The following is a 22618-nucleotide window of genomic DNA, read 5'->3' as shown; positions in this document are numbered from 1 at the left end:
TCTGGACCCTTTAATACCGCTGAAGATGAACATTAGCGCTGGGTTCAACTGCACTGGAAAGGGAAAGGGCAGATTCATCAAAAATCTTTATGCCCCCACAGAAAAATGTAGCCTTTTGCCTTTCCTGGAGTGAATGCCTTTTCTAGAGGGTATTCATTAGGGGTCCGGCCTGTTTTTGCAGACAGCTCCACAGATGTTGACATTTTTTTTCTTCGCTGGGTTAAGACGCCTTCTATAGGCTTTCATTCTTCATTTGTTACTTCTCTATTATCCAAGAGGGGTTTTTCTCCCTCTCTTTCTTCCCGAGGAGCTGACTCGGTTCTCTGAAGAGAGCAGCGGTAGTCAGGCTCGTCATTATCTCGGGCGCCTTTTCATCCCGGCGGCAGGCCGGCCGGGGCCGCGGGCCCGTTGTGGCGAGCAGCAGGTAGCGGTGGCCCGGCAGGGTGACCGCTCCGGCCGGCGCGGCGCCTCCGTGCGCCCGCCCCGCCGCCGCCTCGTCCGCCGGCGCGAGAGGTCAGGCGCGCGCCGCCGCTCCCGACCTGCCCTTTGGTCTCCGGCCGCTGGCGAGAGCTCGGAGAAGGAATCTGTCGGCAAGCAACCGCAGGACACGGCGGGAAGGAAGAGAGGCGGCAGGGCTCGCCCCGCTCGCACGGCGGCCCGAAGCTGCCGGCTTTCGGTGGTGGGCTGCCGGGGGTCTCGCCCCGCGCACGCCCCGCGCGCTCGGAGGCTGGCGCCGCGGGCCCTCGCTCCGTCCGCTCGCCCGCCCGCCGGCAACCCCTCCGCCACCGGCCACGCTGCCCGGCACCGCCAAGCCAGTGCACCGCCAGCTGGGCAGTGCTGCTGCGCGGTGCCGGCGGCCGCGCTCCACGCGCTGCGCAGGAAGCCGTGGGGCTGCCATGGTTTGCCAGGCTCAAGATAGCCACCTTTTACACATCAAGCGAGCTGGTTTCCCACGGTGAACTTTGCAAAGACAGCAGCTTGGCCCGGTGTGGAGCCTTAAAGCCTTCACTGACGTTCCCGTCTGCACGACCAAGCGCCCCAAGCCGCGCCTGTGACCCACCTCCCTCGCTTCCCAGCACACATCAGCTAAATACTCCATCCCCAGGGCCAGCGTCCAGATACCTAAGCCCCGGTTCCCAAAGAAAATGTATTGTGTATCCAGAGATTTTGCCCCCTGAAAGACTGCTTGGGCAGACACAGATATTGGCAGAGGCACCATAATTCAAGTGGTAGTTCAGGACCTGTCTGAACAAAAAGTGGAGGTAACTGTTCCAGCCTATTCACAGATGGCCTCATTGTGTTGCTTTTGCTGCTGCACGCCGTGCATTATCTCGGGGAGAAGAATAGCCCTCCTGCTCAAAGAGCCTCCCTGGCCTATTCCCACACTGCCCTAAACGACCAGCTCCAGAGCCAGCATGGTGCTGCCTTGAACTGCTCTCCTAGCGTGCGCCCGCGGCGCGGCGCGCAGAGGCGGCGGGTACTCTTTATCCCGCCACGCAGGAGAGCGCCAACTTCCCGCTGCTAGAAATTTGTCTGCAAATGTGGCCTCCTTGCAGGCGGGCGGGGGCCCGCGAGACACGGGTTGATATGATAACTTGATTAAGGCCGGGGCCGGCGACGCGGAGAGACGGAGGCGGCTCAAAGGGAGCCGTGCTCCCGGCCCTTAACCTCTCCTCGGGAGCCTGATGGTTTGGTGTCGTGATTGGGCTGTTGTCCCTCTGCCCGGGCGTCCCCGGAAGCGCAGCAGGAACTCCGCCGCGGAGCGTTGTGCAGCGCGGCCCCAGCAGGCACGGTCCGCTCCAGCCATCAGGGGTACGAAACCCGGCATGGCGCGCATGGGCTTTCAGGGAGAAATGATCCCAATTAGTCTTGCCATCTACATAACACTGGGTACACGTTGGGAAGGATGGTCCTTGGCTTGCGCAGGCAGGATGGGATACTCCCAGCTCTCCCTCCCCCGGCAGAGTACCGTTCTACCTTTGCAGGTTCAGCAGGGTTTTGCTCGCTGGCCGGGTGGGTATGCTGGATGCTAGCAGAGCTCCCAAAGCTTTACTGAGCTGCCTTGGCCCCCCAAAGACAAGGAGGGGAGGAGAGCAGCTCCCCACGGCGGGATGCAGTGCCCCCTCTGCGCCACCGCAGCTCCTGCGCAAACACGGCCCCGCAGCAGCACTCAGCAGCACCTGGGAAGCAACCCTGGTGCCTCCCTCCCCGCGCTGCGCCAGCCACATCGCATCCTCACTTTTGGATTTGGGCACCTTGTTGTCTCAGCTGCAGGGCTCGCATCTAGCTGCATCCGAGGCAGCCTGGCCTCAAGCAGGTCAGGGAGGCCGTGTGCCCTGAAAAATGCTTCGTGCCCTGAAACTGAACATGATGACTGCAAAGCTGTGCTGGGAGCTTCGATGGTCTCCCCAGAGCCAGCTCAGCCCCCTTGGAGCACATATTGGTGCCCCACTGCTCGAGGCCAAGACACTGCAGAGCTGCTGGCTGTGCCACCAAGGACAGCCCGGGCACGCACGGTGCGCTGCAGCGGCCGGCGAGACCACGCCATGCCCCCGTCCTGCCAGGGACCTCTCCAGCTGGAGCTGCTGCCTGGCATCCAGGCAGTGCCCCCCAGCCCCGAGCAGCGTGGGGCTGGGTCTGCTCATGCCAAGCCAAGGTCTGTCCCGGGCGCCGTCTCCAGGAACCGGAGCTACATCGCTCAGACCTGGGGGTCCCCTGGCTGGGGCTGCTGCCTCAAGCCCTGCACGTGTTCAGGTTTCCCCGTGTCTCCCTGCTAACCTCTCTCCTCTTAGGATCGGGAGGAGACAGCCCATGCCCACCCGCGCGAGCCCTCCAGCCTGGGGCAGGCGTCTCACTTGCCAGAGTCTGAGCACCGCGAGTGAGACGGGAATATTGATGGGGGCACTAAAACCCTCACCGTCACATCCAGCCTGACCATTATGCTAACAGCTCCTGGCATTTTCCCTTTTTATCATCACTTTAGCAGGATAGCTCACATTATCTTTACACATCGCCCTTGGGGAAATAGTGCTGATAGATGTTTGATATCAGGCAGGTGACATCTCTTCGGATCACTTCTGCCAGAGGAGCCTTCCCTTGCTAAAAGCAAGATGAGAAATAGCTAGCTCTCGTTCCCTCGCAGTGACCCATCCAGAGGGTTACAGACTGCTGGATTTCACACGCCTCGCTGCCGTGCCTCACTCTGCACCGATGCCGGCGGTGCTGTCTGGCATGAGCAAGCAGGACAGGATCCGGCCCAGGACAAGCAGTGGTCCAGGAGTGCTTTCCTGGGGGCTGGGCTCCCCCCTTCCCCTGCACAGGTATCAGATGCCCGCACTCCTCTCAGCCAAGGCATTTCACCTTGGCAAAGTCCCAGCAACATCTGCCTGGCCGCGACCCCACGCAAAAAGCAACTTTTCTAAAAGGGCTGAGCGACAGCATCTCCCGCTGCATCTGCTCTTGCTCATTTTCGTTTGCTTGTGCAGCCCTTTGTCTTCCTCCGAGCCGTGCCGCGAGTTTTGCGGGGCAGGCCCGCTAGCGCTCACGCGCACAGAAAGGCATTAGCGTTGCAAAGGAGCCCTGGTAGCAGGATCCGCAGCGTTCGCACGAACATTGCGAGCACTGAGGTTTATAACCCAGAAAATCTCAGCTATAAAGGACTCTATACGGAGGGGGGGAAGGAGGCGTTCCGGCCTGCCCAGAGCTACTTTTATTCCATTGTGCCTTTTCAGCATTGCATTAAGGCAGCCAAAGAAGGGGGATTTTTAATGGTTCCCCGGGAACAAAGCAGGAACATTCTGCCCAACTTCATTACAGAATCATCTGAAACGCTTGAGGAACGTTTCCCACTAATTATCATAAATAGCCGAAAAAAATCTTTCACTCCAAAAGCAGGTTCCATCTGCCCCACTGTGTTTTCTCACCTCCACTTCAAATAGCCTGACACTGCCCCCGCACAAAGGGGAGACTCCATCTCCGCTCCCCTCGCACACGGATACTCTAAAGAAATACAAACAGGCGGCAGATTAACATAACTTGTTTGCACCTTAAACAAATAGGCAACTTCCGCCCGGCCAGGCTCTCCCGTTTCCCAAAGGGAAGATGCGCGGGTTAGCTTTTCTTGCCCTTGCTCTCACAAAATCCCGGACAAAAGCAGGAGGGCGCTGCAGCCGTCAGCAGCACGAGGGGCGAAGCAGGACGAGCGAGGCCCCGTGCCCCACGTGCCGGCACCGAGGCTCCCCCGTACAAGCAGCCCAGGCGCCCGCGCCAGCGCAGGGGGGTTCAGACCACATCAGGCGGCGCGGGGAGACGCCGGCTCCCGGCGCATCTGCGGCACGAGCGGCTGGGGAGGAAAACGAGGCCCCGAGGCCGCGCTGCTGCGCGCCGGGGGCAGGCTCCCAGGCGCCGGCCGGCAGCGGGGCTCATCTGCTGGAGGCCTGGGTTTGCTCACCGCCTGGGGGCCCAGGGTTATTTTGCAAATCCCACCCTGTGCAGGTGTTCATGCCCCCCCCAGCTAGCCACAAGAAAGGACTGTCACTCGAGAGCCTTCCCCTTCCTGCCGGCTCGCCGTGCGGGTGGCACCGTCGGCAGTGCCGCAGCCCCTGCCAGGCAGCAGGGGGACCCGGGGCAGGTGGCTGGAGCAGGCCACCGCATCCGGCCAGCTCGACCCCGCTGCCGCCGGCTGCAAGCTCTGCTGCGGCTCCTCCGAGTCCGCGGTGGGGGCGAACCCGAGCGCGCCTGCTCGGCGCCCATTGCCCCACCTCTTGCGCCGCGGCAGGACCCGCCAGCCCAGCAGGGAGAGCCCAGCTCCGTGGGACCAGCGGGAAGCGGAGGGCAGTGCCAGCTCGCGGGCGGCCGCGGCGCAGCGCCGTGCAGCAGCCCTGCGCTCGGGCAGCCACAGCTGGGTGCCTGGCGCGGCTCTGCCCTCCCCACGCCGGCGGCGCAGAGCGAGCGCGCCCAGGCGGGCTACAAGCCTCGGCTCAGCTGAGCTCATCCCGGTGCCGCCCCGGAGAGCAGCAGCTCCCGCGTGGGGACGGCAGTGCCCGGGGCAGGTGGCTCCCGGCCAGGCGGAGCAGCTGGGCCATCACAAATCAGTACGGCGGCGTGAGTGAGGAGGCGGCGGGAGCCAGATGTTGTGTCTTCAGGGAGCAGAAAAGAGGCCCGCGGCGGCTGGGGCAGCTCCCCGACCGAAGGGGGACGCGCAGCCCAGCGCTGCTCGGAGGCGCACGCTGCCTCCAGCCTCTGCTCCAAACTGGTCGCCACCGGAGGTTAGCAACAAGCACCTCAGGCAGTCACGGCTGCTGGGGAGGATGTGCAAGAGGGCTTACAGATTCGCAAGCAGCCCGGAGGCTCTGTACAGAGATCCACCGCTCACCTCTTTTCCAGAGCAGGAAGCGGGGGCATCACGTGCAAGGAGCCGACAGCAGGACAGGAGCACGAGGAGGCGCTGCCTGGCACAGCGGCGGGCTGGTCTCGCGGCCTCCTTGCCGCAGGGTGCCTGAACCTTACCTGCATTCAGAAAGCAAACCAGAGACATGCACGGATGAAAAAGGTATGAGGAGCTGTTCAGAGCAAAGGCGCTCTCCCGTCCCCCGCTGCTCCGGGAGCCCGGAGGGGCACGGCACGCTGGGCAGGGCACGCTGGGCAGCATCGCTCTGTGCCGCCCGGGCACCCGCGCTCCCCGGGCACCCACACTGCTGGGCACGTACCTCTGGCACGGCTCGAGCAGGAGACGACCCTGATCCAGCTTCAGCAGTCGGCCACCGGTTTTGTCACAGCCCGCTGGCTCTCCGGCGCTGGCGGCTCTGGGAAGCGTGCCGGCTATCTGCATGCATTAAGCACCCGACTTTCAGCTGACAGCAAGAGCGCTGGCGGGCGCCTTCCCGTTGGGGTGTTGGGTTACAGCCGCCCTGAGCCCCACGTACAGAGCAGCTCTGGAAGCGCGGCCGCAGCCACCCCCTCCTCAAACAGGCACGTCCAAAGGCTGCTCACATCCCCAGCGGCAGCACCGGGCTGCGGCAGGCGCAGCTCCCCCAGGCAGGCTGCCGAGACCCAGACAGGGGGTGCAGAGCCCCCAGGCAGGCTGCAGGGGCCTGGGGCAGGCCAGCAGGCTGCTGCCAGCCGTGGGGACTGAGCCCGGTGGCAAGTCACACCAGAAACGCCTGGGCTTCAGCGGGACACAGTTGCATCAGGGGCCTGAGCACCCCGCGGGGGAAGAGCTGGCTCCCAGCACGGGGGCTCTCAAACTCGTCCCTGCTGCTGCTTGACTGGAAGAGGCTCGGCACTTCTTCACTTGCTCCCTGGCTGCTCTTGCTCATCAATCAGGAAATCCAAGAGCATTTCCCCCACAGGCTACGCAGTCACATCTTCCCTCCAGGACACGCTACCTGTACTTGCTAGGGGCCGAGCTCCTCTCGTGCTCCTGCTGTGGCCTCATTAACCTCTTATTCCTGCTCGGCAGCCCCAGCATGGAGGCACCAGCTCTTGGCTAGCTTGCGTGCATGCCTAGGACAAAGCAGACATGATTGCAAACCGCCTTACAAAGAGTGAGAGCCTACCCTGAGCTCTCGCTCAACCATCCAGCTGTCTGCAAGGCCCCATGTTTTACAAAGCAAGGGGCCACCTGTAGCCCTGTGGGCTCAGCCCGGCTCACACATCAGCAGAGTTTGTGCACAGGCGCCTCCTGGACACCCTGGGGTTGAATCCCCATGGGGTGACACAAGGACCCAAACCCAGACACCCAGGTGCGCTGGGAACCGGGGGTCACACCAGGAGCTGGCTGCAGTGGAGGTGCGAGTGGTCCTTGGCTCCACACATGGGCAGATTTCACGTTCCTCGGTCCAGTCTCCTCTTGCAGGTACCTCGCAGCCGCCTGCTGTGGGCACGGCCCCACCGGTCCGCCGGGGATCCCACAGTCACCGATGGGGCAGCCCAGTGCAGACCGCACGCCCGTTCCCTCCCCGCTGGCCCCGGAGCGAGGGCCGGCCGAATGGGAACGGCTGCTAATTGCCACCAGATCAACACAGCTTTAGCCCTTTGGGGGCCTGCGCCTAAGGAAGCAAACCCCTGACCGGGAGCCAGCTGCTCTAGCCCTTTCGCCAGACACACAGAAGGCTGTATTTTCATTGTAAATTGGAAATCAATCATAGCAGGAAATTCCCGTGCTGAGAACGCCCTGGCTATTATTATTTTATAGCACTCAGAGGTGTTCTGGGCACTTGGAAAGGCCTGGCTCTTTCAGGGTATTATAAGGCAAATTAGTTTTAAAGACTGCTGCAGGAATGCTGGCCATTTAGTTTGCAGAGCAGGAGCGGTGCGCGCGGAGGCGATGGTTACAGCGGCGCGGGCAGGGCTTTGCGCTGGTCTCAGACACGTGTCCGACGGGAGGAGGCGTCGCTGCAGAGACGGCATCGGTGCGCTCTGGAGGGAGCACCCCTGGCCCTGACCCCTGCTTTATTAATAACCAGTAATTAATAGGAAAGCGGACATGCTTTGTGTCTCTGAAGACCTTTAAAGATGTGATTATGTTGTGCTAATCTCACCCCAAAGTACTTCCCTGTTTAAACTGCACTGGGTCATTAAATATCTGAAAAGCCAAAGGCGACCCCCCCTTTGCCGCCTTGGGGAGCGCTCAGGGCTCTGTTCCCCGGCAGCCAGGCCCCGCTTTCAAACCCTCTAAATCATGTATTAACTTGAGCCCATATGAACTGCCAGGAAAAACACTCCCTTCCCCTCATCTGTGTCTCATTACCTGCAGTGCCAGGCCTGGCTTTGGAGCCGTTGGCACGCAGATGTGCTGCCCCGCTCTCGCCTACGGTATTTCACAGACATCATCCAGACTGCAAGGAGCAGCTGAACGTCCTGTAGCACCGCACAGGCTCTTAGCCAAGACATGTATCCAGGGACACGAGCAAATGGCCATAGACATACACCCTGACACCAAGCACCTTCCCAGCTCCCTCGGTCTCACGCGAGGCAGGTGAGCTCCGGCGCGCCGTCCCGCCGGGGAGGAAGTTTCCTGGCTGCTTCACGGCGGCAGCCCAGCTCAGTAGGTGGCCAGCTCTGGCAGGGGTCCAGCCCCTCGCTGCCCTTGGTCTGCGCCGGTGGGCCTGCAGAGCCCCGTCCCGGAGGTGTAAAGGGAGACGGGGATGGTGTCCCAGGCAGACCTGTCCTACAGCTGCCTCCCCTGCTCTTCGTCACAGCAGTGCTCGATCGCTCGGGTCCGGGAGCGGATCAGGAAGGTGCAGGCGCCTGCACCTCTTTCCTGATGTGGCTACGCCTCGGCTGCAAGGCTGGCCTTGAGCCCAGGCTCCCCCCAGAGCTCTCGGGGTCCTAGAGCTGGAGTTTTGGAGTTTTGCACCCAATGTACAAATCACACAGTTACTGGCAGATCCTAGCAAGGGGAATAAATATCGCTGCTACACAGCGCTACGCCTGGCAGCGCTTTCGGCTCGAGCTGTGCTCTGGCACAGAACGCAGTGAGATTTGCAGACCCAAGCGGCTGCTCCTGCTGGACTCTCCTTGTGCAACACGTGGCCTGACTATCGATTTACACGTGCTGTGCTCCCCGAGGCCCCCGAACCAGCAGCGCCTACGCACTGCTCCCGGGGAAGGACACTCCTTGGCAGGGCAGGATGGAGCAGGCTCACGAGGCAAAGGTGAGGAGTTAGTTACAGACAAATTCAACCTCGTAATAACTGAGGTGGTTAAACTTGGGGGCAGCTCGGCTGGCACACGGCTAAGTGACCACTGTTTGGAGCCTTGAGCAAAATCAGTACCCTGAGGCCCATAACAAGAAACAACACCTGCTTCATTTCACTCCTGGGGAAACTTCTTCAGCCTGCATCTAGCAGCTTCTACAGCTGAACACGAGGATCATCCATCCGTCCTCCACCTTAGACACTGCAAAAGCCAGGCCTGGCAGGCTGCTCAGGCTGTCCTGCTCAGCATCTCCCGAGCTATCGCCATGCAGACATGGGGCCGCCAAGAGCTGCGGCAGCTTTTCATCCTTGCTCAGAAACCTGGGTGTGGGCTGGTGAGATGAGAACCCCAACACGTCCAGGGCTCGCTCAGACCCTGCGACGTCGCCTGGCTTTACTGCCGTAATTTTCCCATACAGGGTGCAAATGGTTACAGTGAAAATGTAATTTTATGCTTTTATGCTGAAAATACCAGATCACGAGAGAACACAACTAAATAATATAGAGGGCAAGTACTTGCCAACGGAGCTGCCCCTTCTCCTGTGCAATAATTAGCTGGCTGTCCTCGCTGCCTCCTGCCTTGCAAGTCATCAGGGTTCACATCCTCAGGCTTTTGCTGATCACAATGGCAAGAAAGTTATTTCTGTGCCAAATGGGAGCTGGTGTTCAGCTCCCAGGCTGTGCCACAGAGGGAAATTCTAGCTATGGGGAGAGTCTGTGAGCAGCATCGACAGCCCTCGACATCTCCTACCTTACAGCAAGTGCAACGCTGCCTCTGCAAATCTCCCAGCCTGCAGTGATCTGAAGTTGCCAAACCAAAGGCTTAGCAGTGCCATAGTAGTCTTTGCTGTGACATAGCATAGCTGTCCAAATCAGGCTCAAAATCTCCTGGGATAAAGCTTACTAGTGAAAGTTTCACCACTTCCTGCAATGCCAGAAAAGCCACAGAAACAGACGCTTTTGTTTAAGTTTGGCACTTTCCTTTTTTGGCCCTGGCTGTCGCCCAGCAGTGCAGAGGTGAACACACACATCAAAACCTCGTTTATGAGGAAAGCTATCCACCTCTTTCTGAACTTCAAAGGAACTGGCACTTAGCCTGGATTTTGGGTACAAGTCCAGGTTAAGTTATTGTATGTGAACAAAGTGATTGGCCATATTCAAATGTTCTCTTCCAGAGAAACGAGGACATGCAGCATCTTAAAGAGCTTTTGGGGGTACAAGATTTAAGAGGAGGGGAAAAAGGCATGGATTTTCTCACTGTCACTGCCTGCCTCCGTCAGTTCAACAGGAGAGGCTGCAGACCTGGTCCCACATAGCTCTCTGACAGCTTGAGCCGGTTCAGGGACGCTGCACTTCAGCCAGCAGTGGGCAACCACCGCAGGAGACTACCTCACGAAAGAGCCTGGCATAGAAACGCTCCTCTCACCAGCCCTTTAGCGCAGACACGGCAGACTTTAATATCAGTGAGGTGGAAATGGAGAAAGAGAGTGGAAGAGTTCAGAGCTGTGTAGCAGACGTACCGGCGCGGAGCTGTCGGGTAGCGCGACCGGGGAGGGCTGGCAGCAGGGTCTCACACAGCTCAGAGCAGGGCCTCCGGGGCCACAGTCACCCTCTGTGGCGGCGGGACAGGCGGTGGCAGGCGGTGGCAGTCACTGCCGGTGCAGGGATGCCATCTAGTGTCGCCTGGCAGAAGGGTCCGTGAGGCACTGCCACCAGGGATGGGGCAGCCCCGGCCCCACAGGCTCACAGCCTCTCCAGGGCTGAGCTAGGGGCACCCCAAAACCCTCCCTAGCACAGAGAGGTCCTGGGTCACCCTGCTCCTGGCGGTCCCCTCTCGTAGTAAGTGACAGGACCAAAGGAGAGAGGTAAACTATGCTGGGAGAGCCATGCCAAGGCACCCAGTCCCCCAGCGCTGCCCGCAGAGCTGTGCTGGTGCCCCCACTCCTGCTTGCACCAAGGGTCTGCGTGGCACGCATGGTGCAGGACTGAAGACGAAGCAGCACTGCTGTGCCGTGAGCACACGCAGTCCCATGCCGCAGGCACGGCTCCAGGCCCCAGTCAAGACTGACGGGAAAAATCACCCTGCCATGCTCCAGTGGATGTAGGAATGCTAAGGCACAAAGCAGAGAGGCAGCAGCTGCACTAAGCGTGTTGGCTGCACAGGAGCAGTGGAGCTCAAAGCGGTTCCGGTGCCGCCTCAGAGGGCCCTGGAGCAGCTTCACAACCCAAGGCTTGGCGGATGCCCTGGCGTGGGCACACGGCTGCCAGGGGCTGGACGCTCACCAGCCTCACCGATGTCACGGGTCGGCCTCTGCAGCAGGTGGCTTTGTAGAGAAGAAGGGCCAGTTTCACCCCCAGAAACGTGCAACTGATTATCAGCACGAGCAAAGACAAGCACAGGGCGAGGGAGATCTGGCAGTACCACTGACTGGAGTGCAAGGTGCAGCGCCAAGCAAGAAGCCTGCAAGGGGGCAAGGACAGGTAGGCCGGCTGGGCACTCGCACGACCCCACATGGCAGTGATGGTGAGGACAGCAGACGCGGGAGATGTTGAGAGGGGGCCAAGAGGGTGATGGCAGGATGAAGTGTGCTGGGAAGCTGTGGCTGAGGGCTGGGTGCTGATGGCGGATGAGCCCCATACCATGGCCTGGTCCCGCTCCCCACTTAGCTCAAAGGCTTGGGCAGATGGTGGGTGTGATGCCAGTGTGGCCATACCCGGCACAGCAGCCCTGCGGGGTGGCTGGAGCGCTGGTAGGGAGCTTGAGGCAAGGGAGATGCTGAGAGTCCCCAGAGGGCTGGCTGCTGGCCTCTGCATGGATGTTGGAGGAATAGCTGGCATTTGTCGAGTGGTGGCTGCCAGTGTGGTGGCTGACACTAGTGTGGCAGCAGGAGCTGGTGTGGATGGTATGGGCTCCACAGTGGTGACTCCAGGAAGCTGTAGGCTTATGACAGGTGGTGTTGGAGTGAAGCTGGAGATCTCCAGTGGCACGGTGGGCGGTGGGGTGGTGATGGAGGCCTCCGGCGGCACAGCTGGTGATGGGGTGGTGATGGAGGTTTCTGTCGGCATGGTCGGCGGTGGGGTGGTGGTGGAGGCCTCCAGCGGCATGGTCGGCGATGGAGTGGTGGTGGAGGCCTCTGGCGGTACAGCTGATGACGGGGTGGTGATGAAGGCTTCTGTCAGCACAGTCGGTAATGGGGTGGTGGTGGAGGTCTCGGGCGGCACAGCTGGTGATGATTTGGTGATGGAGGCTTCTGTCGGCATGGTCGGCAATGGGGTGGTGGTGGAGGCTTCTGTCTGCATGGTCGGCAACGGGGTGGTGGTGGAGGCCTCTGGCGGCACAGCTGGTGATGATTTGGTGATGGGGGCCTCTGGGGATATGGTTGTTGATGGAGCATTGGTGGAGGCCTCTGGCGGCACAGTTGGCGACATGGTGGAGGTGGCCACAGGCAATGGCATGGTTGGCAGGGATAAGATTGGGAAGGCCCTGGGTGACAGCATAGTTGACGTCCCTTGTGATGACAAGGAGGTGAACAGCAGAGGTGGAGTGAAAGAAGCTGAAGGAGGCAGAGTATTTGGGCAAATTAACTGGTCATCCCTTAGTGACATTACTGCTTGCCCCACCAGGTGGCGTGGACTCTTGCATGCCACTTGGGTGGGCAATTGAACCCTCTCAGCGTTGCCCTGGATCCAGCTATGCAGGTAGCAAAGGCTGCAGTCACATCTCCATGGGTTCCCACTGAGATACAGTGAGCTGAGCCTCCCCAAGGGGTCCAAGAGCCCATGGGGGACACTTTCCAGCTGATTCTTTCGAAGGTTGAGTATTTTCAGATTTGTGAGAGAAACAAAGACCTCACTGTCCAGAGCAGAGAGCTGGTTTGTGTCCAGCTGGAGGTCTGAGAGCTTGCTGAGCCCAGTGAAGACTCCTCTTGGTAGGACTGCAAGCTTGTTCTGGGACAACACGAGTTTGTTGAGAGATGTGAGGCTGACAAAGATGCCATCTGGAAGTGTGGCCAAACTGTTCCTGCCCAGGTCCAGCTCCCGGAGCTGTGGCATGACATCAAAAAGGCAACTGGGAAGCTCCACAATGTGGTTTGAACCCAGTGTCAGCAGCTTCAATTTCTTTAAACCAAAAAAGCCCTTAGGTGGGAGAATCCAGAAGAGGTTGTTGTCCAAGAGGAGTTTCTCCAGATGGGGCAGGCTCTTCAGGAGCGTGGGTGGCAGCACCCTGAGTCTGTTTCTCTGGAGGTTGAGCTCCAGCAGCCCTGGCTGACCATCCAACAACCCCTCTGGGAGGTCCTGTAGCTCATTCTCATACAGCCGGAGGACTTGCAGCTGGGGGAGTTTGCTAAAGGCGTCCCCAGGAAGAGCCCTGATCCTATTTCTAGCCAAGTCCAAAAACTTTAGGTTGGCAAGAGAATCAAAGATACCTTCTGGAAGAGAAGAGATTGCATTGATGTGAAGAGAGAGCTCTCCCAAATTTTCTAGCCCATCAAACAGTCCTTTGGGGATCTGTGTGATGTGGCTGTCTCTCAGCTCCAATCTCTGCAAGCTTGGGAGGTTTTGGAAAGTACCCACAGCTAGTTCTTCTAACAAGGCACCAGAGATTTCCAAATCCCTCAGTTTCTCCAAACCGTCAAAGGCTCCAGGTTCAACTGTCTTGATTTTGTTGCCAATAAACAGAATTTTGATCAGGGTGGGCATGTATCTGAAGGCACCTTTCCTTATAGCAGTGATGCTGGTCTGCACAAAGATCATCTCAGAAATGAAGGGCTTTGCAATCTCTGGGATCTCTTTGACATCATTTTTGCTCCCTCTGTAGACCTCCTGATAATCTTTGGGGGTTTCATACTGATCTTCACTCAAGGCTTGCTCTTGGCATTTATCGGGATGGAAGGAGAGGACGAGAAGGAAAAGGAGATGCTGGTACGTTGTCCTGAAAAAAAGTTTTCGGATGTCAAGTATGAAGAAAAATAAAATCTGTGTCCACAGCTCATGAATTATGGTATGGCACTGTCATTCAGCTCTCAGGACTCTTCTACTCATATATCAAAACTCTTTATGAGAGAGAGAGATTGTACAAGCCAAAGTACACTGCATTTACAAGAATTCATTTCTGCTGATAATGATGGATGGAGACAAATGGAGAGACACCCAGCTCACGGTGTGGGAGAGGGGAGACAGTCCAGGAGAGACAGAGGCTGAACAGTGTCTGTTCTCTGCCTGCCTTCTGCACTTGGGGTTCAGGCTGGACATGCATCTGGGTGAATAAGGTAAAGCGCTGCTGCCTGTTAGCACTACCCCAATGGGACTGTTACTCAGCAGGGCTGTAGCTGATTCATATAACAACAGTAGCAGTCAGGCCTTTGCTTGCTACTACAGCAGATTGGAAAGGGTAGCCAGCCAAGACCAGATGACCTTGTTTACTCATAATTTGAAAATAAATTTACCCTTTAGAACAGCTGACCACCTTAAGTAATGCATCTGTGGAAAAATCAGCATTACTATAATTTTTGTAACAGCAGTCAAGGCAGTGGGACACCCAGCACAAGTCCAACAGCACCAGCTGCCCTCTACTAGGAAGGACGTGTTTTCCTAGGTCGTTCCTGGTGGTATGCAGTGGTGCCGCCTCAGCCTTTCAGCACAGCTCCCAGGGGCTGCCCAGTGTCACCCAGGGTCACTGGAAGCAGATACGCTGAAGCAAAGATGCCTGGTGCATCCCTTTTCCTTCCTCTTCTAGCTGTCTTGCTGTAGGTGTCTGCGCCCATCCTTGGGTTTGCTCTGGACATCCGGGTCAGATACCTCCGCAGAACACACTGTGCTGGATGGACTTGCTATTATTGGCACTTCTTTTAGCTCAGGAAGATTATTTAAAGCATTGCTTCTGAATAGCTTTTTTCAGGATTCCTGCTAATCATGTCACAGTTTGGTCTTTGTTATGCAGCTTTTTCAGATAGAAATGTCTGATTTGTAGGTAGCAACTGAGTTTTATTCTTAGGACTAGGCCCATTAATACCCACAAATTAACCATTTGATGCCTAACATTTACGGCTGTGATGTGGAAGCCACAGTCTGCAGTTAGGAGCTGAAGTTACTGGCTTGGGTCTACAGGGAGCCATGTAAACGTCCCCCACTTCCACCTACTCATTCTGAAACATCCAGCTAACACATCCGCTCTGGTTTAACAGCAGTGAGCATCATACTCCAGCAGCAGTTTTCAGTTTGTGAGCCACAGCCCTGGGTGAGAGCAGGAGAAAGGGATGTCGACTGCTTCTTGGGCATCCATCAAAGCTGATTATGGAAAAAGTTTATGTTAGGAGGTGAAATTTCCTATGAAAAGATCTAGAGTCTCTGGAAAATGTTTAGCAGTCAGCAGATTCAGAAGACTGAAAACTTTTGGGTTCGAACAGAGAGATGAGAGGTAAGATGCTAACTGGTACATACATGGTACATGCTAACTTCCCCACAGGGTTTCTCAGGGCCAAAAGCCACTGCCGATCCCTGTCCATCCTCTCTCCAAAGGTAACTCAAGTGGAAGAGTTAGGGGGCCAAGCATATATAAAAGTGCCTGCTTCACTACAGCTGCAGGGGCAGAGCAGATGGCCTGGATTTCATGCACAGACAGGACAGGCTGGGCTGGGTGCATGGGGATAAAAATAAACAGTTTTGACCTGCAAAGTGTTTTTAAGATTCCCGCATCCCAGCTGGCTGCATTGAGCTTCAGCGAGGCCTGCCTCTCTCTCACCCACAGAGCAGGAACAAGGTGGGACGGGCCACGGGAAAAGGCACACAGTTACAGCCTTGCAGCCGTGCTGCAGAGGAACAACAGCCCCCCCCCACCCCCCACCCCCAGATCTGCCCTTCCCAGCACAGTTCTGTTTTTAAAGAGCAAAAAAGCATTTTGCATCACTTACTTGGCCAAGCACTTCCGACCCATCGCAGGCACCCGCTCCAGCCGCTTCAGAGGTGAGCTGAGCCAGACGGGGAGCGAGGCCTCCAGAGGAGGGGGTCCGTCCACCTGACAAGGCCGAGGCAGGGAGCTCTTTATCCCCGCAGCGGGTGCAGGGTTTGGTTTCATGTGATGTCTGCTACTCAGCTCTGCACAGGGTGATAAGGGGCAGCATGGGGATCACGTGCCCTGATGTAGCACAGCCGGGCCACCAGCACGGGGAGCAGTTTCTGAAACTCCTTCCAGATGAGGGGAGGCACGTAGTCCCTTAGGGTTATCTGCTGGCACCACTTGACCAGCCACATCCAGAGAAAGCTGAAGATCTGCAGTCCAGTCTGTTCAGTAGCCGATGGTCTCTGCAGTGTTGTATCTCTGGCAGCGTAACCCATCGGCCTCACAGTCACTACCTCCATCAACACAACAGAAAGGAGATTCTTTTACTGAGGCTTTTCCTAGTAAAACTTTTCAAATATTTCTTTCCTCCTGAGCTGGCCAAAAGGTGCTGCTCTGAAGCCATTTCATTAAGCCTGCAACAGTGACAGTGTCTGTGACCCTGCCAGACAGATCCCCTGACGTCTGGCTGTGGCCCAGCACACACAGCTGCTGCTCCACTCGCAGGCTCAGGCTGCTGGGCGACGGACCTGTGGTTGCACCCTGGGCTCACCTGCACCGTAACACAAGCCAAAGCCCCCCCAGGGGGGCTCCCAGGGCTCCCGGCAGGTGCCGCGTGCCCTGTGGGGTGAAATACCTTGTCTGATTCAAAGGCTTAAAACAACAGGGAGTTTATCGTATTCCACTGGGTAGTTGCACTTAAACATTTCTTTTTCATTTTTCACCTCTTCTTAAGGTTCAGCTTATGCTTACCAGGCTTCATTATACCTTTCCTGGCAAATTAAGAAGCACTCCAAATAATTGCATGTATTCAGCAGCCATACCCCTCTCCAGCATAAACCACACATGCATGTTGCCTTTAACACAAAATGTGCCAGCTCTCCTTGAAAAAAAGCCCATCTATCGTTGCGGAAACCCCAGCTCTTCTACATTGCAATGGAGCAGCAGTTTCGTGCTGTGCCCTGACACAGGACAGGCAAGAAGAAAGGGACACAAGGGCAAAGAGATGCCTGCTAGTAATGGCTGAGCTTTGGGGACCTCACCTTCCTGGTGAGCTGAGGCTGGGGGGAGGCAGCAGGCCAGGGTAATCACCTCTGTGCCACGAATGGTGCTATCAGACCTCCTCCATAGCAGGAAACATGTGCGTGAGCATGAGTGCATGTGGGAGGAGGATGTTCCCAGATGGGACGGCTCTGTCTTGCCAGTACTATAAACTTGACACGCTAGAAGGATGCTGCCTGGCTGCAGCCCCCACCAGTAATAACAGGGCTGGTTTTCCAGCCAAGCCAGCTAAGCTCGTTGATGCAACCTGCTGGGAGTGGTGTCCCCAGCCTGGCCCCAGGGGTTTGCACACAAACCTGGACCTCCTTAGCCTCTCGCACAGGCACATCCACCAGGATTGTGTGAGATCTTGTGGGAGGCAGGATCCATGCTCTTCAAGGGTGGAACAGGAGAAGGCAAAGAGCAGAAAAGAGGTAGAGTGAAAGTCTGCCCCATCCAAGGGCTGAGAGCCTGGTGCGTGCTAAAACTGTCTTGCTGTTGGACTGACATAACACAACTGGGTCCAACTACCACTGGGCTGGAGCTGAGCCGGCCCTGCAGGGAGATGAGCGTGACCATAGTGTGTCCAGGGCCAGCAGTCATCCCCGCAGTGCTTTGCTGCTCCGGGTGGGCTGTGGCAGCGGGTGGTGTGATGGTCCCAGAACATCCGGGCCCCAGGACATCACCCCCCAGGGAGACCAAACCTAGTAGATCCACAAGAGAAGACTCCAATTTCCTCCAAGCGCAGGTAGGGTCAGGAGAGATGGGGCAGCTCGGGGCGGGGGGCGGGGGGGTGACTAGGCCCTTTCTGGGTTGTCCCAGCTCTCTCTGGCTCGGGAGAGTCACATGTCCCATCTGCCACAAGATGGTGCAGCAACACTGCACAGCAAACCCCTTTCCCCATCCGGGACAGTGAGAAAGGTTGCGCCGGGTGCGCAAGACTGCAGGGCAGCTGGTCCTGGAGTCTGCTGGGTTGTGCGCGTGCACACACACACACACACACACACAGGCACATCCTCACTCCCTAGGGAAGAGCGCGCCTTACCTGCCTCCCCTGGACGAGCAGTGTTGCTGGGACCTTGCATCCCATCTCCTCAAGCCGGTCTCTGGCAGGCAGAGAGGGCCGTGTGGTGCAGCTCCAGGCCAAGGCCTGCAGGGAGGCTTGGGGGACAGGCCAGGCGCAGCCCCAGGACGGTTCCCGGTGAATCCCATCCGGCAGCAAGGTGGCCACAGTCCCTTCGGCGGGCTGCTGGTGACCCTCGCCCATGGACTCCCAGACCAAACTTGCGCCCGGGGGATTGATGCTGGGTGACAACAGGGTCACTGCACAGCGCGGGCAAGCGGGATGGGATTTGGCATTGGCGAGACGCAGTGGGAAGAGATGACCACGCAGGAGGCCCGCGCATAATCCCCCGCTGGCCCCAGCTCCCCAGCGCACCCCAAGCTGTCTGGGGACGCGCCAGCCTGGGGGAGGTGACAAGCCCCTCTCGGATGGCAGCGACATTGGCTGCTTCCCCTGGACGCTCAGGCAGAGGCAGGGGAAAAGAGCGCGTTTCTGCTCTCCACCCTGGGAACCGGCCGCACCAAAATACGTATATACAATTTAATGATGCTTGAAATATACAGGAAACACCTGGCTGCGAGTATAAACACCACCAGCGCAGCTCTTGCGTTCGGCGGCGGCAGGGCAGAGGGAGCGGGACGGAGCCGCCTTTCTGGGGCTGGTTTCGGAGCCGCAGGCGGCGGCCGGCCCAGGCAGAGGGGAAGCGGGCGCGCGCCCGAGCCCTCAGGGAGCGGAGGGGCGGCCGGCGGCGGCCCCGGCCTCCTCTTCGCCGGCCGCCGCGATGCTGACGCTGACGCGCAGCGCGCCGCAGCGGGACCGCAGCACCCAGGCGCCCCGGTAGGGCAGCCCCGGCCCTGCCGCCGCCGCGGCCCCGGGCAGGCGCAGGCTGAGCCGCTGGCAGCCCGTGGTGTCGCAGGCCACGCGCACGCTGCCCTCGGCGTCGCTGTAGCTGCACTGGCCCGGCCCGTCCTCCGCCGGCTCTCCCGGGGCGCCCCGGCACGGCAGCTGCTCTTCCGCTACCTCCAGGAGGGACCGTGCCCGGAGGGGAGCCGGCTCGGCGCAGGAGGCCTGCGCGTGGGCCAGGGGGTCGGCGAAGGCCTGCAGCCAGCCCAGCAGGTAGGCGAGGCGGCAGTCGCACACCCAGGGGTTGTTGGCCAGCCCCACGCGCACCAGCTCGTCGTTGGCGTCGAAGAGCCCCGGGGGCAGCCGCGGCAGGCGGTTGTGCTCCAGTGCCAGCGCCGCCAGGTTGGCGAGCCCCGCGAAGAGGCCGGCCGCCAGGCTGGAGAGGTGGTTGTGGTTCAGCCGCAGCGCCGTGAGGCTGGAGAGGCCCCGGAAAGACCCGGCGGGCAGACGCGCCAGGTTGTTGTGCGAGAGCACGAGGGTCCGCACCGCCGAGAGGTTGGCGAAGACTCCCTCGGGCAACGTCTCCAGCTGGTTACGGGCCACCGAGAGGTCGAGGAGCTGCGGGGTGCCCTGGAAGAGGGCGGCAGGCAGGGCGGCGAGGCGGTTGCCCTCCAGGCTGAGGGAGGTGAGGTTGGGGAGGCCGGAGAAGACGGCAGGGTGCAGGCTGCCCAAGGCATTGTGCTGCAGCTGCAGTCGCCGCAGCCCCCCGAGGCTGGCAAAGGCGCCGCGTGGAAGGTCCACCAGCTGGTTGCCGTCCAGGTGGAGTTCGCTGAGGCGACCCAGGCCGCCAAAGGCATCGGGTGGCACCCGGGTCAGCAGGTTGTCGCTCAGCTTCAGGACACGGAGGGAGGTGAGGGGGGCGAAAAGCCCGGGCGGCAGCTCGGCCACGGCGTTCTGGGAGAGGTCCAAGGTCTGGAGGCGCCAGAGCGGGCGGAAGATCTCGGGGGGCAGTGCCTCGATCTTGTTCCTCCGCAAACGCAGGTCCTGCAGGGAACCCACGGCGCTGAAGAGCCCTGGCTCCAGGGAGCGGATGGTGTTGGAGCCCAGGGAGAGCTTGCTGAGGCTGGGCAGGCCAGCCAAGAGCCTGGGGCTGACTGCCGACAGTGGGTTGCCTGAGACCTCCAGCTCCGTGAGGTTGGGCAGCCCCTGAAATGTCCCAGCCTCCAGCACCTGGATGTTGTTGTTAAGGAAAACCAGCTTGGTGAGAGTGGTGCTGGAGCCCAGGACCCCACTGCGGAGGCTGCTCAGGGCCGTCTCCACAAAGAAGAGCTGAGTGGCGTTCCCCGGGAGGCCCGCGGGGATCTCCTGCATCCTCTCCTCCGAGCAGAAGACTTTGGAGACGTCGTAGCACTGGCAGGATGGAGGGCAGGGCTGGGGGAGCCCCCCCACCAGCAGGAACCCCAGTCCCAGCACTGCGTACATCATCACCCTGCACTGGAGAAGGACCCAAGGTTTGTTCCTGCACCGTGGCGGGGGCCAGCCTTGCCCCACACACTGCTTCGGAGGGACAAAAAAACAGCACCCCACAAGCTGCAGCCTTTCTTGTGGGCAGCTGCTGCCAGAGAAAGAGGCTTTTGTGCTGAGAAATACAGCAGGCATAACCCTGTCTGGCCGTGCTGGCACAGGCTGATCCTCCCCCAGGCTGCACAGCATGTGAGGGTGTCCCCTCAGCCACGTCCCACAGACCACCCCAGCACTGCCCTTGCATAGCCTTCACAGGAGCAGGGAACTTCGCTCCCAGCTCCCTCCCATGCAGCGCATCCACGCTTTTCCACCTGCGCCCCAGCCCTGCACTTAGCTTGTGCCAACCAAGGCTGTGGCCAGCAGGCCCCGCATCCTGCAGAGCCACGGCCAAAGCAGGGCCTCCATGGTCTCCTTGAGGCCATGGAGGAGCTCCCATACACCTCTGGAGCCGCTGTGGGCACTGATTGGGACTCTAGGAGTTGGAGGGCATGTGTGAAGTGGTGCAGAGAGTGACATGTACTGGTTGGCAGGGACAGTACTGCAGAGCAGGCCAGGCCAAATCAATGTTTAGTCCCAAAGTGAGCAGGCTCCATGGGCTGTATTTCTAAATGTCTGTTATGTACTTCTATTTCCTAGTAAAATTTCCAACCCAGAGCTTGCAATGAGGGGTGTATGTGTGTGGGAGGGTGTGTAAGGGGTAAGAGCTGAAATGCCCAGGGGCACTTTGCATGCTTGCAGGGCAGTGTGCACGCAGACAGATCCCCAGGCAGCATAACAGCTGCTCAAAGCATCCTTCAGAAGGGCTTCGGATCGGGACTGGGGTCCTATATAGACCCAGCCAAACTTTCCAGCCCAGCACCGGCAGGCGGGACAGTTTGGCACAAGTCTTGGTGCCCCAGGAGCTCAGGCAGCCCCAGGTGACCTGAGCAGCAGCACCCATGGCTGTGGGATATTTAATGGACCGTGTGCTTGTTCTCAGCCCACGCGGGGCCAGAGAGGCACTATGAGACGGCCTGGGCGGAGCAGCGGCCTCCAGGCCAGAGCCAGTGTCACTGTGCTCCGGACACAGGTTGGCGCTGCCAGAAAGCTGGAAGTGTGCAGATCGCCAGGAGCCGAATAATGCTCCTCTTCGCAGTGACGGCAACCTGGACAAATCCCATTCAAGTGAGAGGTGCTCTGGATTTACACTAGTGTTTGACAGCAGAATTAGGCCTGTCTTTTCCTTTCTACCTTCTAAAATACTTTCACACAAAGCCAAAAGCAGTTCCTAGCGAGCCCAGGCCCCTTGGCAAACCCACATCCCCAGCTACCTGAACCAAACAGCTGCCACTTACCAAGAACAGCATCATGGGTATCGCAACCGGGTCTGCTGCGAATTTGCAAGAGCGAAACTCCTCCAGAAAGGAAGATGTTTTCTGGGGCGGATGTTGACGCCAGCTGACGAAATGTCCCTGCTGGGGCGGAGCTGCCCATTTCTGCTTATCGGCAACAACAACCCGCGTCCTTGGAGCACTTTAGAAATAACCCGGCCCCAGCGGGAACTGAGGTGAATGCACTCAGGGATCAGAATAAAAGCAGCAGTGAGTGAGCATCCTGACAGGGAAATGGTGTCACATCCCAGAAGGTGCGTCGGTCTCAGGACAGCGGCAGGGCATTGCTGGCAACAGTGACACCCATCCCACACCAAGAGTCAACACATTTGCTCGAAGCAGCTCTCCAACAGCCTTCCTGGACTCTAATAAATATCATTGAGAAATGGCACCAACGTGCCCTTGCACAAGAGAGAGGGGCTCAGGCAAGGCTTAGCAAGGCAAATCCATGCTACAGTGAGGCAGTGTGCCCAGTAAGGCTCTGAGATCATCATAGTGCAGCTTGGAGGGCAGAGCCACCTTAATCCATTGCGTACATTAAGAGCATTCCAGCCTAGGATGCTGACATGAGGCCGGCCAGCGGTGGGACGGCCAGAAGGAGCCCATAGACCAGCCAGGACCCCAAGAGCTTACCACCTACCTGGCGGAGCTGGATGCTGCTACCAGGATCCTTAAGGAGACTTAACGTGGATTCAGCTGGACAGTTGGATCCAGGTTGCTTAGGTATATAGAAACTCAGCTGGGTCAGAAGAGCAGGCCTCCCCGGCTATCAGCAGCTGGCTCTAAAGAGAGCTGAGCGAGCTCCCCCAGTCCAGGGCCAAGCCTGGTAAACTCGCTGAACCATGCTCTCAAGAGGGGGCTGTGCAGGAGGCATCTCTACGGGGAAGCTGATGGAGGTCTCAGCTCACTCTCTGAAAGCCACCCTCCTGTTTTCATATGGCTGGGACCTCCCACAGCCTGGAAGCTACTGGGTCCCTTCTCCCAGCCTGGACCTCAGGCCAGTCCAGACTCCAGGACCGCA

General features: G+C 58.9%; 1 protein-coding gene across 1 annotated transcript; it reads right to left on the bottom strand.

Annotated features, from left to right (window-relative positions):
* Positions 1-882: 882 nt before the first annotated feature.
* On the bottom strand, positions 883-22579 carry LOC104153241 (slit homolog 3 protein-like). Its single transcript, XM_068954736.1, has 4 exons — positions 21562-22579; positions 18593-20260; positions 15611-15801; positions 883-13632 (listed from the first exon to the last, which is right to left on the bottom strand). Exons 1-4 carry the CDS (start codon positions 21574-21576, stop codon positions 10875-10877), a joined length of 4632 nt encoding a protein of 1543 aa, XP_068810837.1. The 5' UTR covers positions 21577-22579; the 3' UTR covers positions 883-10874.
* Between the last annotated feature and the right edge of the window lie 39 nt (positions 22580-22618).

Source organism: Struthio camelus, chromosome 9, assembly GCF_040807025.1.
Source record: "Struthio camelus isolate bStrCam1 chromosome 9, bStrCam1.hap1, whole genome shotgun sequence".
In the NCBI taxonomy this organism is placed as follows: Eukaryota; Metazoa; Chordata; class Aves; order Struthioniformes; family Struthionidae; genus Struthio; species Struthio camelus.
This window is presented reverse-complemented; position numbering and strand designations above follow the sequence as displayed.